This window comes from Uranotaenia lowii, chromosome 3 (assembly GCF_029784155.1).
Source record: "Uranotaenia lowii strain MFRU-FL chromosome 3, ASM2978415v1, whole genome shotgun sequence".
Classification (NCBI taxonomy): Eukaryota; Metazoa; Arthropoda; class Insecta; order Diptera; family Culicidae; genus Uranotaenia; species Uranotaenia lowii.
The window spans coordinates 238,940,001-238,958,180 of NC_073693.1; the positions used below are offsets into that span (position 1 = coordinate 238,940,001).

At 36.1% G+C, this 18,180-nt stretch overlaps 2 protein-coding genes across 9 annotated transcripts in view; one reads left to right on the forward strand and one right to left on the reverse strand.

Annotated features, from left to right (window-relative positions):
- The window catches only part of LOC129751466 (nuclear protein localization protein 4 homolog), an 88,392-nt gene that overhangs the window by 14,013 nt on the left and 56,199 nt on the right, over positions 1-18,180 (forward strand). The window lies entirely within an intron of this gene.
- The window catches only part of LOC129751462 (uncharacterized), a 40,376-nt gene continuing 24,761 nt past the window's right edge, over positions 2,566-18,180 (reverse strand). For 5 of the 7 annotated variants that reach the window (XM_055746995.1, XM_055746994.1, XM_055746993.1 and 2 more), the window contains exon 2: positions 2,566-6,037. In XM_055746995.1, the coding sequence (XP_055602970.1) occupies positions 3,761-6,034 (2,274 nt within the window). In that variant the 5' untranslated portion in view covers positions 6,035-6,037 and the 3' untranslated portion in view covers positions 2,566-3,760. Of the gene's footprint in view, positions 6,038-6,132; positions 6,269-18,180 lie in introns of those variants that run through there. The other 2 variants (XM_055746992.1, XM_055746997.1) reach the window with 2 other exon arrangements.

Consider the following 18,180-nt stretch of genomic DNA (forward strand, 5'->3'; position numbering starts at 1 on the left):
GAATTTTATACCAACTAGTTTGAGGGAATTATTTTTAACGCATGATCTGAATTTTTTTCAAGCTAAAAAACTTAAAATTTTTGCCTTTTTTGCTGAATTTTAGAACATTAATAGTTTATTCAAATGCCTTTTGGATTAAGCATTTACTCGAACATATTTCAAATGATGATGACTATGAACTTGATTGGTCGTACACCATCACCTAGGATGAATTACATTTTAGACCAACTTACTAGATCCAGTAAGATGTTTTGAACTTTTGATTTCATCAAATTATTTCAGATTAAAAAATAAGAATTGTACATTTTTTTAGGTACATGGCATTACGAGTAAACTCGAGTGCCTTTTTGGACAAAGTATAAGCCCTTAAATCTTTCAAAGGTTGATGATCATCACTTTGAGTGGTTTTACTCCACAAAATACTAGACCGAACTACATCGAACTATGTATTTTGGACGCTTGACCTCAAATCTTAGGTGAAAAAGGTTAGAATATGACATTTTTTCCCTTCATTTCAAGACATTACAAGTTTTTTTGTATAAATGCTTCTCGGACTAAAGCCTCACAGAAATTTGAGAATTTTTTTTCGAGTTTGAGTGTCTAATCAAGTTAGGTTTATTAAACGCTCTACCTTCAGTCTGATTTTCGTCGAATTCCATGAGTTGAAAAAGTGAAAAGTTATCGTTTTTCATGGTTTGTTCATTACTATTTTATTCGGATTCCTCTTAGGAAGGGAACAAAAAGTCATGGAATTCAAACCTCGAGTTCGAGTTTCATCCAGTTCCCTTGAGCCGAAAAAGTTAAATAATTGCAGCTTTTTCATCAAGTTCAGGCGTTACGAATTTCTTCGAATGTCTTTTGGACTAAACAATGTCCCGAACATTTTTCAGGTTATAATGAAAGTCACCTACAACGGTTTCTATGCACGAAATCGTAGACAAACAAGGTGAAACGAGGTATTTTTACGCTTAAATAAAGATTTCACTAAATTTTAATGTATACGTAAAACGAAAAAAGTTATTATAAACCGGGTTTTCCGCCGTTTCAGTGCAGTACGAGTTTAAACGATTGCTTTTTGGACCAAATAAAGCTTCTAACAGCTTACAAAGTGTAATGTCCATCGATGTGCTACGCAGCAATCCCCAGAAATGGTTCTAACTCGCAGATACACTTATATTTTTCAGAACAAGTACATATAGTTTTATAAAAGAACTTTCAAATCTGCATACATAAATTTTCTTGAATTGAAAAATGTTCAAATCTGAGTCACTCGTAGACAAGAAAACGATTCTGTGGGACATGGTTTTTAAATGTGAGTCAAATGAAACAGATGTCGAGCCAATTGTTGTTGTTTCAAATATCTTCATAGTTTAGTTTTCAATTTATCCCTATCAGCCCCTTAGTTTGCTTTTTTTCAATAGTGGATACATAAGCTAGCTCTGGATAGAAATACTAGCAGATTTTATTTTTTCGATTTTTTTACTCAATTTTATATATGTTTCTTCTCGACATTCACCTAAGGTTTTCACCATCATAAAATATAGATACTATGCGTGTATGGGTTTTTCTTCAGTATGGGGATTGTGTATGTGTATCTGTGTGTATTTTTGTGTACATCGATTAAATATTCATGTGTATAGGGTCTCTTAAACACTAGCAAAACACTACGCGCGATATCGTTTGACGATTTGTTCTTGTCATCATTCCGCTTGATTAACAGCATTTGTTTATTGTACTTTCTTTTCATTCTGATTTTAGGTTTGTTTTTTTTTTGTTATTTATATAACGTGTGTGTTTGAGTTTTTGTTTACATTATACTTTTTCCATTCATTTAAATATCGTGTCTTGTCCCCAATGTTAAGTTTTGTTTGTTTATTATTTTCTTCGTGTATGTACTCTTTAAATGTAAGAAACTACCATCCCTGAAGCCGGCATAACCCACTTAAATAACTACCCGCCCATCGATCGATCGAGTCTACTATTTCTAAACATTGCGCACGCAAAACTATCCGAGTTTGCACATCCTCTCTAACACAAGGAAAACTAGCTTCCATATTTCGATTTTCTACGGTATTTTATTTCTTTTATTTGTAATTCTTATCTTCGGTTCGGTGGAATAGATTTGGTAAGTAAAATTGTTTGTTTGTTTTTTTTTTTGTAACAAGATTACCGCCTAGCTTTCAACAGTCGAGATACGATTTTAGGGGAGGGTGTGAGATTATTTCTATTTTCTTGTTTTCGAAATCCGGTTCCTATTAGGCTTCTTAAGTGAGAAAAACGTTAAATCACCCTGTAACATCGTTTGTGTTTGGTTTTCGTTTTGTTTTGATCTTATCGCGTTGTATGTCTGTTTGAATTCAGTTTTCACTTGTATACATATAGTTTGGATAGTAGGTTAGGTTTGCTATATAAAAAAGTAGAACTAGATAGGATTAGGATCTGTGTTTGCCAACTAAAACGTTAAAAATTTCCTTTAGTCTTATGAATTTCCGTGTCCCCCCGAGTCCCTTATACAAAACATCAAATGTGCAGACCATTCCCAGAAATGGCGCTCACGTTTCTTAAACAACTTTTTTTTCCTTCGAATCTATTTATTATGTCATAAATTTCTAAGTGTGGATACAGCGGGGTATCTGATTGATTAGAGTCACACCAACAGTTGCTGTTGGTCCGACGACTTTTGGTTTTACGTGTACGTTTGCTACAGTATGATGGGAACGTTGACATCTTTGCAAGTCATCACATGCACTACTACTTAGCGTTTTAACGGGGGTTTCAGCATAACAATCATGCTGTAACATAACACATATAATATATGTAGCATATGTTTTATTTTTTCTTGTTTTTTTTTTTAATTATTTTTTCTTATATTTGCCTGAGCCCATTCGCAAGCGCGTTCCGCTATTCTTCGTTCGAGATTGTTTTCTTGTTTTAGTTCCGGAAGGAATTTGTTATGTGTAAATATATGTTTGTATGTATACGATCGAGCAAACTTAAACTCAGCATCAAATGCGCACCGGATACGGTTCTGGCTAAATAACTGGCTAACATCGTGTGCATCTCTTCGAGTGCTGCAGTATGTAATAATAGGATCATCAACTAAGTGGGGTGGTCCCTGAGTTGAAAAAGAGAGAGAAAATTGATGAAGGAGATCCCCAGTTTGAACAACACCATTTTCAAGTTTTTTTTTAACTGCTGAGAGTTTTTTTAAACAATTAAAAATGAAAATTAATAACATTATCCCCAGCTTCGTAGTTCATTCTTCTCAAAGGGTTTTAAACTTCAATGGCTTATTCATCCCGACCCCTCTTGCAGTGGCTTTTATACTCTATCTCATTTAGGAAAGAGAAAAATCATCTAATCAAATAGAGTGAGCTAAAAAAAAATTCTCAACCTATGGAACTATGACGGATTTTTGTCCCAACATTTCCATTCACGTGTAGCAAATTCTATTCTTTTTGGGTCTCCTAATAATGCACTCCTAAAGTAGCTTCAAACTTTATAATGTTGGATTTGTTCTATAAACTCAACTCATAGGGAACTCGTGATAAAACCAGGAACAACTTTATTTTCTAAAACATCTTCCAACTTCCCGAAGGACCACCCCGACTAAAGCTTAGGTACCGAAACAATTATTTTTAGTCCGTACAAATAAAACAGCCTGTTCTAACTACTACGTATTTCACCAACAAACTTATCAGCTAGTAAAACAAAAAAATGTTGAGATGATCAGATAACAGTTATATGTTCCTCACAGTGCTTACTGCCATTTTCCACAGTTCACGATGAGCACGTTACTCTGGGGCTTTCCGGCCGAATCGCCCGCCTGGCTAATTTTCTCGACCAGCTCCAGGCCTTCGACCACGAATCCAAAGATTCCGGTAAAGCCGCGCATCTCCCTCAAGATGACCCGGAACTGGGATCCCACTAGGCCCATATTATCGTGACGCTTCTGGCTCCGGCGCATCCCGACCGAACCACGAATCGCCAGAATTTTCGTATCATCCGGCATGAAGAAGCCTTCCTCAAAGACGGATCGGCCTCCGCGACCGTTGTTCAGCTCGAAATCACCGGTGATGATGCTCTCGTTTTCCCAGCACTGGAAAATGCTGCAACCCTTATAGCCGAACCCGAGATCTCCGGTACACAGGGCCCCGAAGTTTTTGGCCATTTTGGGCGCTACATCGCTGCGTACTTCAATCAGGATCCTCCCAAATGGCTGCCCATTGATTTCGATGTTGAAGTAAAAGATCGGATAAACGTGCACTGATGGGTTGCAGAGGAGCGAAGTTCCAACGGCTGCTGCGGCCGCCTGAACCTGCTTCTGGACTTGTTGCTGGGCCGAAGAAGGAACTAAGGAAACTACACTAGAAGAGGATGACGAGAGGGGGTGGCCAGGCGGGGTCAGAGGCTGGTGCTGGGAAGCGCCGGAATGTTGATGTAGATGCTGCATAACACTGCCGTTCAGGATTTCGCTCAAGTAGGCGGAACCGGAACCGGACGTGCGGGTCGAGTTGGTTCCATCTGGACCGGAACGGCCACCACCGGATAGGCCCGATTGCAGTGACGGAGGAGCTATAATGATAGCCATATCATTCAATTGACTCGCGTAACTCGCGCCGGAAAGGGTCGGTTGTGGCATACCTGGGGGTCCTCCGAATAGGCCGCCATGGCTTGGCGAATGCGATATCGCGGATGCCGCCTGCGAGGGTGATATTGCGTAGTTGAGGTTGGTATCGATATGCTGCGATTGCTGCTGATGCTGATGCTGCTGTTGATGATGTTTGGATGTTAGGATGTGACGCGAGTACAGCTGCGAGATGCAGTAGTTGGCAAGAAGTAGTATCGAGTTGTGGTGCCCATTGATGGTGGTTCCACTGGCCGTCACGCTCAGCCCTCCCATGGCCCCGTTGCCAAAGGAGATCGGATCGATGTTGTTCAGATTCGAAAGAGCCTGTTTGATCAGCTCGAAATCAAACAGTATGCCGTAGTGTTGGATTAAATCGTCTAGCTTACACTGCAGGTACATTTCCTGATATTTCGACTGGAGACGTTGTTTTTCGATATTAAGATTCGCGTACAGTTTGTACGCTTCCGCGGGTGATTGCTGCTCGAGCATACCGAGAAATAGTTTCGCTTTCGTTAGATTACTTCGAATTTCTGCCACCTCGAACGTTGGCAAATGGTTAATAAGTTCCGTTTCGACCTGAGTTTTCAGCGCTGTACATGCCTCCAAAATTTTGAGCAGAAAATCGCGTTGCTTAAATACAAAGTGCTGTAGCTCCGACAGAGATTTTTGCATCAACAGCAAATCGGACGCGATATCGGAACGTATTTGGTCGCGAGCTTCGGCTTGCGTTTTCACTGAATGATTACGATGTTCTTCGGTGCTGGCACAGGCCCGGCACATGATTATGTTACACTTGAGACACCACAGCGCATTCGGCATTGCGTGCGTCATACAGTTTTCGCCCTTATTTCTATACTTGCCCGAACCGATGGGACCACCCGTACTTGCACTGTTATTACCTATTCCTATGTTTCCGTTCGAATTTGCACTTCCGTTTGTCGAGCTCCCGGCCGATCCCCCAACTACACTACTGCCCCCCAGCGAGCCACTACTGCTCGAAGTTCCACTCACGGTCCCATTCGTCCCGTTCTTATCCGGAGGTTTTTTATTCGAACCACTTCCGCCACTCGCGCCCCCATTATTAGTCGATCCCCCGACGTGACCCGACCCTCCACAAGCACTTCCACTCGAAATCATACTCAAATTCTGCGACAGATACAGAATCGCATTATGTGTCGGAAGGTTTTCCGGCTTCATGTCCGGTCCGCTGAGCTCGGTTCGCTTCCAGCAGTGCACACAGTACAGTTCACTACCCTTCATGAGCACCTGGTTGACACATTTCAGGCAGAAGTAGTGCCGGCAGGAAAACAGCTTCGGCACCGCATCGGTATCGTTGAACGGCAGATGGCAGCAGCTGCACAGTATCAGCTCCTCCAACTCCGACGGCAGTGGTGTGAAGTCCATTGTCTGTAAGGAGGAAAAAACAACAGAAAAAAGTAAGAATCTATCAGCGAAAGGATGCCGCTATAAAACATTTTGGAGCGGCCGGCAGCAGCACACACATATATTATTCTTTATTTAGACGGTAGTTATCCGGTCGACTGGTCCTCGGTATTGGATTTTATTACCGAGCCCCCCACCCAATACATATTTAATGGCGCTCCGGCACCTTGGCCGCAACTAACTAATGCTACCGCCCGGTTGCTGGTCCGCGTGACTTTCACCGGTAGTGGCGCGATAATTCGATAAAGTCCTACCGAGATTGAATACCGCCGGGGGAGTTAATTCTGGCTCGTTTGTAATTATTTTTTTGGATGCTTATATTAAGAACTACCCACTAACCGGAAATCAACCGAATTTTCGCAGTGTGTTGAAGGAAAATTAACGGTTGTTCGGTAAATATAATCCTTTATTCGGCTTCTTTTACCGAGCGTTTGGTAAAAATTACCAACCGTTCGGTAACAAATTACCGAATGCCCCTGTGATAAAACAGTTTGTCCGATAAATATTACGAAGATTAAAAAGGAATTAAAAATTCATCTCAAAAATCCTTAAAAGCGCTCGATAATTTGTTAGCGGATATAGACAAAAATTTGAATTTCAATTTCTTTGTGCACCCAAAGAAGAGGTTGCCAAATTTCAATGTTGATCGGAGCTAACTATGTGCCAAAAATACGCTGAAATGTGCATTGTACCAAAAATGATATGATTGGTGACTGGCATAGAGACTCGAGCAAAATGATGTTTTGCTTCAAGCGAAACAAGAAAAACATTTTATGGGAATTTCATCCTATTGGATAATTCATCCCAGAAACAAGAAAATTTAAAAAAAAATTGCAGTCGGTGAAAACCGAACTGGAACCGGGGATGATTTGCATCCTCCTTTATCTTGTGATGGCATAAACAGGAAGGGACATGAAAAAGTTTTTATTTTGTTTCTTTCAGCATACGCAATGCGGTTGCGCTGGGGGGTTAATGCCGGCGCACTGTGGTCCGAAAGGGCTAAAAGTGGAACTTTTTTCGTAGCGCCTCTGTCTTTCATCTTATCTCTTAAGTGACTTCAGAACATTTGCTTCTTCAAACATGCTTCATAACTTGAAAGCATCAAAAGTTAGTCAAAGTCCACTATAAAAAAATTGAAAATTCTAACTTTTTAATTTCAATAGATAGAGCTTTACTTTATACTACAAAGTTGTAGAACACGTGAAAATATGAAACTTTGTTGAATACATTAAAACTCTATCTCTTTTCAGAGCAGAGTTATAAAGGTTTTATTTTAAAAGTTATTTAAAAGTTAGTTTTTTAAACTTAACTATAGTTAGATGAGGATTTACATGAATAAGATATTCTGAACATTTGTTGTGGCATTTAAATCACACGTTTTGCACAAGATTTCAACTTTCTACGACGTTTTCTAACCAAGTTATTGCAACTTTAAGTTTTATTTTTACTCAACTTCACGAGCGTTTATTGCAAAATCGTGCAAGTGGATTTTTAAAACCAATAAACCACATTGAAGCTTGAACTAAGTGCAACAAATTGGTGTTGGTTCCCTTTGTCTCCACGCGCTCGTATTTGAACACAACAAGCATACGTTTGATGTGTTTTGCGTGTTTCCATACAAAAATTATTTTCAACTGCCTTCTGCCTTCGTTCTGCGCAGCATCTGCGTAGCCTGGAAATCAATTTTTCCATTTTTCGTATGGAAATACGTGAAACACATCAAATATATGCTTGTTGTGTTCAAATACGAGCGCGTGGAGACAAAGGGAACCAACGCCAATTTGTTGCACTTAGTTCAAGCTTCAATGTGGTTTATTAGTTTTAAAAATCCACTTGCACGATTTTGCAATAAACGCTCGTGAAGTTGAGTAAAAAATAAAACTTAAAGTTGCAATAACTTGGTTAGAAAACGTCGTAGAAAGTTGAAATCTTGTGCAAAACGTGTGATTTAAATGCCATAACAAATGTTCAGAATATCTTATTCATGTAAATCCTCATCTAACTATAGTTAAGTTTAAAAAACTAACTTTTAAATAACTTTCAAAATAAAACCTTTATAACTCTGCTCTGAAAAGAGATAGAGTTTTAATGTATTCAACAAAGTTTCATATTTTCACGTGTTCTACAACTTTGTAGTATAAAGTAAAGCTCTATCTATTGAAATTAAAAAGTTAGAATTTTCAATTTTTTTATAGTGGACTTTGACTAACTTTTGATGCTTTCAAGTTATGAAGCATGTTTGAAGAAGCAAATGTCTGAAGACACTTAAGAGATAAGATGAAAGACAGAGGCGCTACGAAAAAAGTTCCACTTTTAGCTCTTTTGGACCACTGTGCGGCGGTCGCAAATCGAATCATCGCAGCTGGCGTTCACATCTTATGCCAATGACGTTGAAATATTGAGAACTCATGATTGGAGTGAAGGCTAAATTTTCTTTTTCTAAGCACATTATGAACTCTTATTCTTCCTGAATCGTATCATAAACAGTATTTCTGATAAAACTATCAACGTTTTTGAAAATGTACCTCCTTATAAGTGATAATTCAGACAGCTCAATTTGTAGGGCGCGTTTTGGAAATTAGTGAGAATAAGGATAAATCACAATTTTTACTGTCCAAGCCAAAGTTTAAAGGGAAATTACTTTCACTGTGAGGAATATGAACCATACTACTAATTTATCATAAAATTAATGAAAATCAATGGAAATCCCGGAAAATTTGTAAAGGGTCCAAGAAAAGGAGACTCTCGACTTTGATGTTCCATTTTCAGACCTGACCTCACCAAATGTGAAAATGTAAAACTCACCTCTAAACTCGAAAAAGCTCTTGTGAAAATCTGGTAAACAAAGTCTTGTTTTCAAAATATTCATGGCAAAAACGCAATCTCATAGACGCACCATCATGTCAAATATAACCTTTTATTAAACGGTAAAGATTTTTTCAGGACCGGATTTTGAAGCCTCCACAGCTTAAAGTGATCCAAGAATTAAAAACTCCGATTTAATTGTTGAAGCCCTTTCCTTTTGAACTAAAGTTTCTTAACATTCGATCATAAATATAATCAAAAAGTCTGTATTCAGGATTGATGAGACAAATCTTACCCAAGAAACCATAAGCACTAAAGCTTTTCATTTTGTTAGTTTTACACCAGCATTCAAGTGCTAAATTACACCATATCAGCACGTCAAGTGCAATTTTGCTCTACAACAGCCCTTCGAGTGCTATGTTGCATCATATTAGAATTATACCACTCTTTTAAAATGTAACTAGCATTTTATCAACTTTGCACAATGCTTTTTAAATACAACATAGCTCTAAATCAGAATAAAAAATGCTATATTTTCTAAGCATTAAATTGGCATCACACAAGCTTACTGTAATGCTTTTTAGCACAATGTAAGCACTACAGTGACATGAGGCCAAAGCACATTAGCATTCATTGATGCTGAATTTATGCAAATTTAGCGCACCGGTTGCCAAAAATTCGATTGAAATAGAGCTTTTTTTTCAAAGATTTAACGCGGGCATGACAAGCAGAGTTACTGAAAAATGTCCGATTCATGGTTGTCATGAGTTCGATTCCAGGTCATCTTCACCCGAAAAATAAAAATAAAATATGTAGAAAATGTAACCCGAAAGATCCCTTAATATGCATAAGCGAATATCAACATAAGCAAAATCCATTATCATGGCAGAAAAATGGAGTCAAACAAAAATCGAATTTTTTTTTCTCGCATGGTTGTACCTAATTTGGACGCCATTTGCATTTTCCCAGCATTTTGCCCGCCAACGCTATGGCATCAACTTAGCAAAGCACAGTGCTGTTATAGGGTTATACCAGTTTCTGCACTAAAGCCGCAGTTAATTTCGCCAAACTTGGCTCACATGGCTAATATGGTGCACAGAATAAAGCTCTATAGCTGACGTTAGAGCAGATTTGGTGCTAGTTTTTAGTGTTTATGGTTACTTGGGTAACCATCTTAATCAAAAGCTAGATTCTGGATTTCGGTCCTGAGTTGTGAAAAAGATACTTAACTCGAGATCATTAAATTTATTTGTTTTTTTTACTTAATTAAAGTTAAAATATACTATTTTTAACCCAAATTATTTAGAGTATTAAAAAATCTGATAAGGGACCTTTCAAATATTACGTAACACGTAAAGGGAGAGGGAGGGGGGGTCGAGGGTTTAGCAGCTGGTTATGGTTTGTGAAATTTAGATAGAAAATCTAAAACGGATGTGTTGCGAGAGGGGGGGGGGGGAGGGGAAAATGATCGAACTTTACGATACGTAATATTTTAACTTTAACCCTCATCCGTCCCTGAATTTTTTACCCTTTACAGTTCCTGGAGTGTCTATTTGACACTCCCGACTAAAACCAATATATCTCTCTTGTTTCTCAACCCATTTTTACAAAATTTATAGTTTTGAAAACCTTGTAATGTAACTCAAATATGTTTCTCAGACATTGTTCACCTACATCACTTTAGTTTTCCGTTATTCAAATTCTGAAAAAAAAACTCGAAAAAACATGCTTCGGTAGATCAGTAACGGAATGCTCAAAAAAAAATCTTTCAGTGTGCAAGAAATCTGAAATTAGAAGCTATACGTTTCTCATAAGGATTTATTTTTATGAAATTTTCTAAGATCATCAGCCGAATTCCGGTACTTGAAGAAAATCACCAAAAATCTCTTCTAAAAAAGAAATTCTAAAATTGTCGTTCTCTTCATAAAAATGTCTTTTCTTCTTGGCTGATTCCGAAAAAGTAAAGAGAAAGAAAAAAAGACAAATGTAAGAGAAGAAAAAAATATAGTTCACCTATTCACCGCTAGACGTCTTTGACGTTTGTTGTCGGTAAGAGTATTCAAAAAGACTTATTGTTGGCACCGTCTTTCTCCCATGTCAGTTTGTTTCCCGATATTGAGCATGGTAATTAGATTAAAATTATATTTGTAATACTGAAAACTATTTTTAACAGCAATATTCAATATTGCTAGATAAAATACTTCAAATCTTGCTCACAACCGTGCATGCAATTAAATGTGAAAAAAACATATCGTTGAGTATTGAAGGCATAATTGGACATTTTGAAAAATGATGCTAGAAACTTACGTGTTTGTAAACAATCGGATGTGTTGATATGATGAAATATTTTATAGTTGTATATTCGAAAGTGTCATACTTATTGATTTAGATTAATTAGGTTTATTCGATTACCTGAGCCAAGATATCGCAATGTTGTTAGAACTTGTAAATGTACCGGAATTGTTATGGTTTTTTCATTCTTTAATGGTATATCGTTCAATGGTTGATCCAATAAGTAATAAACTTCTCAGCCAAACATTTTGGCATTCGAAAGAGTTTTTCGAAATTTCCAACCGAAATATCAAATGGATTACTAATATCTCTCAAATAACGACGATGACGAAGTAGTTCGATTTTTTCTTGGCGTTTATACCACTTCTTTTTTGCATAATAATATAATACAATCATTTGCTCCATTATTTTCAAGTTTTAATAGGTATTAACGTTTAATTTAACAGAAACCCTCACTAAAAAGAAATGTCTTTTTGAATTTCGGAAGCAAAAATGCCGAAGAAATTAAAAATCTCGTTTTCGATTTCAAACGTCAAAAAAAGTCTTCTTTGAATTGACCGGAATGTCAATCTAAGAAAATTTCGCAACGAAAAAAATCCGAAGAGATTGAAAATCATGTTTTCTTTTTTAAACGTCAAAAAATGTCTTCTTTAAATTCACCGGAATTCCAAGATAAGACAATTTTAAAAATGTCTTCAATAATTTCTTTTCTTTCACGACATTTTTTGCCCGGAATTTGGCTGCATGACTACAAAAAATGTAAAAAGGTGGTGTAAAAACCGTACTTTTTAACCAATGAACCGTCAAAATTGTTCAAGTCACACCAGATAGATTTTGCAAAGAGGATTGAAAAGTTGACGTAATTTGGCACATTTTTGTATTTTTAGATTGTCAAATCACGAAACACAGATGGGGCTTGTGATATAGCTCAGTTGGCAAGTCTGTTGTCTCCTGAGCAGATGTCCGCGAGTTCGAGCCCAAGAGTAAACATCGAACACAGTTGTACCGGATAAGTTTTTCAATAACGATCCGCCAACTGCAACGTTGATAAAGTCGCGAATGCCATAATGATGGTAAAACGACTATAATCGAAACAAAAAAAAAAAAAAAAACGAAACACAGAATTTTTGACGAATTTTCACAGGTCTGTTTTTGAACCTTTTGTCTGGGCTCAAAAAATTATACAATTGAATATAATTTCTACGAGGTGCGCCATCTGGATGTGTAATAACTTCACTAGATTTTTTTTTAATATGAACAAGTTTCTTCCAGAAAAATTCCAATACCATTTATTCCAAAATAAATTTAGAATACAACGTTGATTCACTGAGGCCCCTCATCTAATAGGCAATTCAGCTCTCTCGCGGGCCTTCTTCAAAATATTAGTCAGCATTTCGAGCTTCATAGCGTAAGGTTGCCAGATTGTCCGGTTTGATCCAAGTTTTTCCGGAAATTGATTACAAAAGTTGGGGAAAGTCCGGTCCGTCCCGGTTGCCCGGATTTCATACGAAAAAAAACCCGGATCTTGCCCGGATTAATTCATTTCATTTGCCAAATCATTCAAGAAAAAAAACCAATTATATTATATTTTATTTTATTATTGCACCCAAATTAAATTTTTAGAGCAAGTTTTATAAAAATAACCGAAAGGTTTTTCAGAAGCCACGATTTGAAATCTGTTGATAATTGTTGCCGATTTCTTGATTTTTGTTAAGTAATCCTTGAGTTTTGGTCGAATTTGCCCGGATATTGCCCGGATTTTTGGTCGACAATTTCGAAATCAAATTCCCGGATTTTTACAGGTTTTAAGATTGAGTTACCCGGATTCGTCCGGTCCGAATATGTGCTGAAAAATTCTGTCAACCTTATTATAGCAGCTATTTCAGCTCGTATATTAGGTTGAACTTCGTCAAAATTCTTCGGTTGGCTGGCGTAAACTCTAGTTTTTAAATTCTCCTAAGAAAAACAGTTTGGTACCGTTAAATCCGGAGAACGAGCAGGCAAGTCCAAATCACACTTTTTTCAGTTTTCACCACTTTTACAGTTTTTTTTTTCACAGTTTCTATCATTGAACGATCGTTTTCCCCTCGGTGTAAAGCGCTACAATATCTTCGTGTTTTTTTTGGTGTGTATCGACTTATAGCTAAAATTGATATCAAATTACGTTTCAAAATTTTGTCTATCTGTTATAATCGGCTTTAAAATTACGGAGTTATTGGACGTTTAAATCTGATACTTTTATCAGGGTGGCTCCTCATTCGAGAAATCCGGGAAAAAGTCGGGATTTAAAATCCATCAGGAAAAAGTCGGAAACAGGGATTTTTTTCTCATTTGATGAGTGCACATGTACATATATGCACATATATAACTTTAAAATTTTGAAACTTACACTCACACCGTGTTAAAAAAAAATAAACTCAAATCTTCGAACAACTAAAAAAATGACAAAATTGTGTATTCAGTCCAGTTTTCTGAGAAATAGCTGGTAGCAATATGTGGTTTTTCCGTTTGATTTTCTTTGCGGTCTTTAATGTGCCCACTCCCATTTAACTTAACCAAAATTCCGAAAATCAAAAAAATGAGCACAAAATTTAAATTATTCAAATTTAATTTAATTTAGAAATTGGAACAACCACTATCTACATATCGATATCAACATATGAAGTGAAGTCGAAGATTCGCCGTTTACTTTAGAGAGATTTCTTTTAATCTTTTAATAATGAATTTATGTAAGAATTCGACCAAAACAACAACATCTCATTTACTAAACCGAAACCTCTGATAAGATTGACGGAAAATAATTTTCTGTGGTTGAAAACTACTGATTCTGGTGCTTAAAATTAATAAATGTTGTCTCTTGTAGGAATAATGTGTACATTCTACTGAAGTTTCTGAACAAACCAAAAAGGCTGATGCTCTTTAATTTGGTCTGGTCAAAGTCCGACCATAAAAAAAATCCGAAAATATTTTCAGATAAAATTTCGAGGAAAAAAGAAATGCAAATTTTGTTTTTCTTGTTGTATGGATAAAATCAACGAGAAACACATCACTTTATTTCCGACCTTAATACACACGGTGAAATCAACACAGATTTTAAAATGAATTCACGTTTTCAAAATCATTCTATTTTCTTGAAAAAGAATAGGGTTTTACAAAGTAGTACAAATAAGATTCCAAAAGATCTTCTTTGTCATTTAAATTTACTTTGCTGCGGCTGTTTTGAATCTGAAATACGAAATATGCGATTTCGGCAATGAAAATGAGTTCTACTACAATACAACTTTTTTATCATATTCGTCTCTACAGTATCTATAGAATTTCCGATTCAACAAAATCTTTCCATTTTGTTTTAAATACCTCTTTTCTTTACTAAAAACAATAACTTTCAAATGCAACATTACTTAATTTCTCTGTTTTTTTCTAATTTTCTCTAATCATTGCCTTCAACAATTCTCATAAATTACCCAAAACGGTACCGTTTCTGTTTAGATTGGGCAATTTGGAAATTTTTTTAAATTTTGATTTGGCTTTTTAAATATTGTTTTTGATTTTCCAATTGGTTTTCTTGCGAGATATGAAAATGCACAAAATAAGAGCAAGTCACAGTGAAGTTTTTAAAAATGGAAATCTTCTTAAATTGAATTTAAACCTTCTAGTAATATGTCGTGTGTTATTTGTGTTCTTAAATATGCCATGATATAGTTTTATTAAAAAGATATTATTAAATCACTCATACAACGTCAAAATATCTAAATACAACTTTTGTGACAGATTTTTTTTTGTTTTTGAGCGTCTGGAAATTCATGAGATTATGCGGGAAAAAGTCGGGAAAAATGCGGAAATTCAAAAATTGAAATTGACACCGTGATTTATATATTTTCAATTTTTTTTTGAGAAAAAGAAAGGGAATTCTAATTATGATTCTACTTTTCAAGTTTCGTTCTACAACTTTTAGTATTTTAAACTCTTGAAGAGTCTCACTGTTTTGCATTTCTTGCTTTTCTAGGATTCTATTTCTAAATCTGTTCAAATTTCTTCAGGATTCCAAAATATTGAAATTTTATTCCTTATCAATATTTTCGACAGTCATTTGCAAAGTCCAACATTAGATTGAGCACATAATACGATCCCAATATGAAAATTAATATCACTTTGAATAATCAAGCTTAAAACATCAAAACAGTGAATTTGAACTAAATTTTGCGCTAATTTTTATTCCTTCAAAGTTCAAATTTCGAAAAACTTCTGTTAAAAGCCGAGAAAAAAAACCAACTTTTTCCTTCTCTGCAACTGCATCAATTATTTCTCCTTCAAGATGTGGCTTAAGATGCCAGAATTACAATTACACAATGATTACTTTGAATTCCATAAACTAAAATGTTTTGATTGTTTCTGCACATCCACATTAAAATTCTACTTTTTCCCCTTCTAAATCGATGAACTCTCATAATTTCAAATGCTGATTTCTGCTTAAAATTTATTTTATTTATCTGCAATAAAATTCTTTTTTTCAAAAATTTGCATTTGTTTTTTTTTCTAAACAGCAAGGTTTTAAAAGTTTTGCAACTGAATCATGTGTTTAAATCATAGGTCAAAGTCCGATTTTAAGAACCCTCCTTTAGGACTTTCAGGGTCTTTAGGAGCAAAATTTAAACTTTCATACTTCAATGTCTTACTTCAGGTGATTTTGGTTTTTGATATATCAATCTTCTTCTTCAGAATTTTAAGCTTCAAATGAAAATCTCATAATATAAGCTTACGCCTAGTTTCGGAACGTGTGCAGATGCAATACTCAGCCTTTCTGGTGAATATTATTTTATTACGAAATTCGTGGGTTTATATAAACTCAAAATCCAGTGCAAAGTATAATTCACCTAAGTGTTAGAAAATCTGAGAAATGGCAAATTGACAAAAAGTTCGAAAAACAGCTACCTTTAATAATTCGTCAAAAATTCTGTGTTTCGTGTTTTGAAAATCTAAAGATGCGAAATAGTGCCAAATTACTTCAACTTTCCAGTCCTCTTTTCAAAATTTATCTGGTGTGACTTTAACCATTTTGACGGTTCATTGATTGAAAAGTACGGTTTTTAGACCACTTTTTTACATTTTTTGTGGTCATGATCTTGAAAAAAATCGATAAAATTATATCCTTGTGCGCAACGTATACTTCAGCTTTCTTGGGCACTAAGTAATTTTTTTGTCTATTTTGTAACTGATCTATGTATAGTCTTTTTTCCGATGCATTTTTTCAGATTTTTTTCTTAGACTTCGAATAACAGAAAACTGAAGTGTTGTAGCTGAATATTGTCTGAGAAACAAATCGGTTGAGAAGCAAGAAAGATACAGCGGTTTTAGTCAGGAGTGTCAAAGTGACACTCAAAGAACTCTAACGGGTAAAAATTTATGGGACAAATGAGGATTAATAATAATTTTCATTAAATTTGATCATATGACCTCAACTTTCACACGAAATTTTCTGAGAAGCATTTTCAAATATTTCTTTCGAATTTCGACAATTTTCCTGATTATTTTTGGGCTCAAAACTGCCCCACATTCCCAACAACCCGCTTATCGTAAACCCAACGGTAGCGCACCGAAAAGCCATCTTCCACAGTTGTTGACCAAAACTCACACCGCCATCCGAGCTTTGACCCCCGGGCAGATTGTTCCTATCAGAGCGGCGTTTGTGCAAATACTCTTCGGGGAAATAAAACTGCCGTTTGCTTCCGGCCTGTAATTAACTCCCGGTGTGACGTTAAGCGAATGTCCACCACCCGCAACACGTTGCTGTTATTGCTGTCTCGCAGAAGCAGAAAAACTTCACTTCTCACGGTTCATGAAAATTTTAATACCATCACATTAACTAGGCAATTCTTGCGTGTTGCAAAAAAAAAATGTCACCTTTAACATTCGTGATTCCCCCAAGACGGAATTTCGATCAGGATAAATTGAATCCAAGATGTGATTTTCGGGTAATTTTCAGTTTTGCGTGACCCATAATTTATTTATTTAAAAACGAATTTAATTCTGTCCAATTTTGGGAACAAATTAAGCTTCAAGGCTACCAAGCTAAAAGCATAGTCTAGTTTATAAGCAAGTTATGGTTGTTTTTCTATTCTCGAGGTTGCTGTCCAGTTTCCTTTACATCGTTACATGTTGAGGCCCCTTTACACCGAATATCTTCAAGGAGTGAATAGCAAAAAGCTTCAAAAATCATACCGAACAGCAAAAAAAATCCTTCACTGAATTTGCCATTAGTAACACTGGAAAATAGACAACCTTGTTCCTTAAAGTTGTCCCTGTTGCCTGTAGCTATATCTTAGCTTCAGGGGTTTTTCTTCTTGTCGCTCAACTTATCCTGGCTTTTGCCCAATACTTGAAGTTGGACCACCACTTGATTTCGTTTGTGGTTTTTGCTTCATTTTTTTTGTGTTTTCCCTCTCGACCTCGATTTTAGTGAGCTTTTCCCTTCTCTGCGACAAATTACATTAACAACGATCGCAAGCGGAGATATACGCGCACGCGGACACTCATTTGGGTTTAGGCTTTGGCTTCCTTTATTGGGATGTGGCCAGCGCCTAGCGCCCTAGTAAAATTAATTATGTCTTTCCTCACTATGTCTCTTTCCTAGAATGGACGAAAATTAAGTCATTTGGTCATTTTTTCGTTGTTTTTTTTCTTCTCCATTTTGGAGTCAGCATGGTCTTAAAACAACCTTACGTATTGCATGCAGTCTGCGATCAAGGACATTATTTCAATTTGTTTAAGAAAAAAAAAAACTTGTTTAATCATTATGCTCTCACTCCGCAGGTTGAATTTTTCAGTTTACAAAAAGAAATTCTTTCAAACATCACTTATAATAATTACATATTTTGTTAACTTGTTTATAGAAAACGGTAAGCTTCGAGATTGTTTTTTCTTCAAAACCAAAAATTAAAGAACTGGGGCGTTGTGACGTTACGACTTCAATCATTCACATATCAATCACCAGTTTATCAAGACAAAACCAA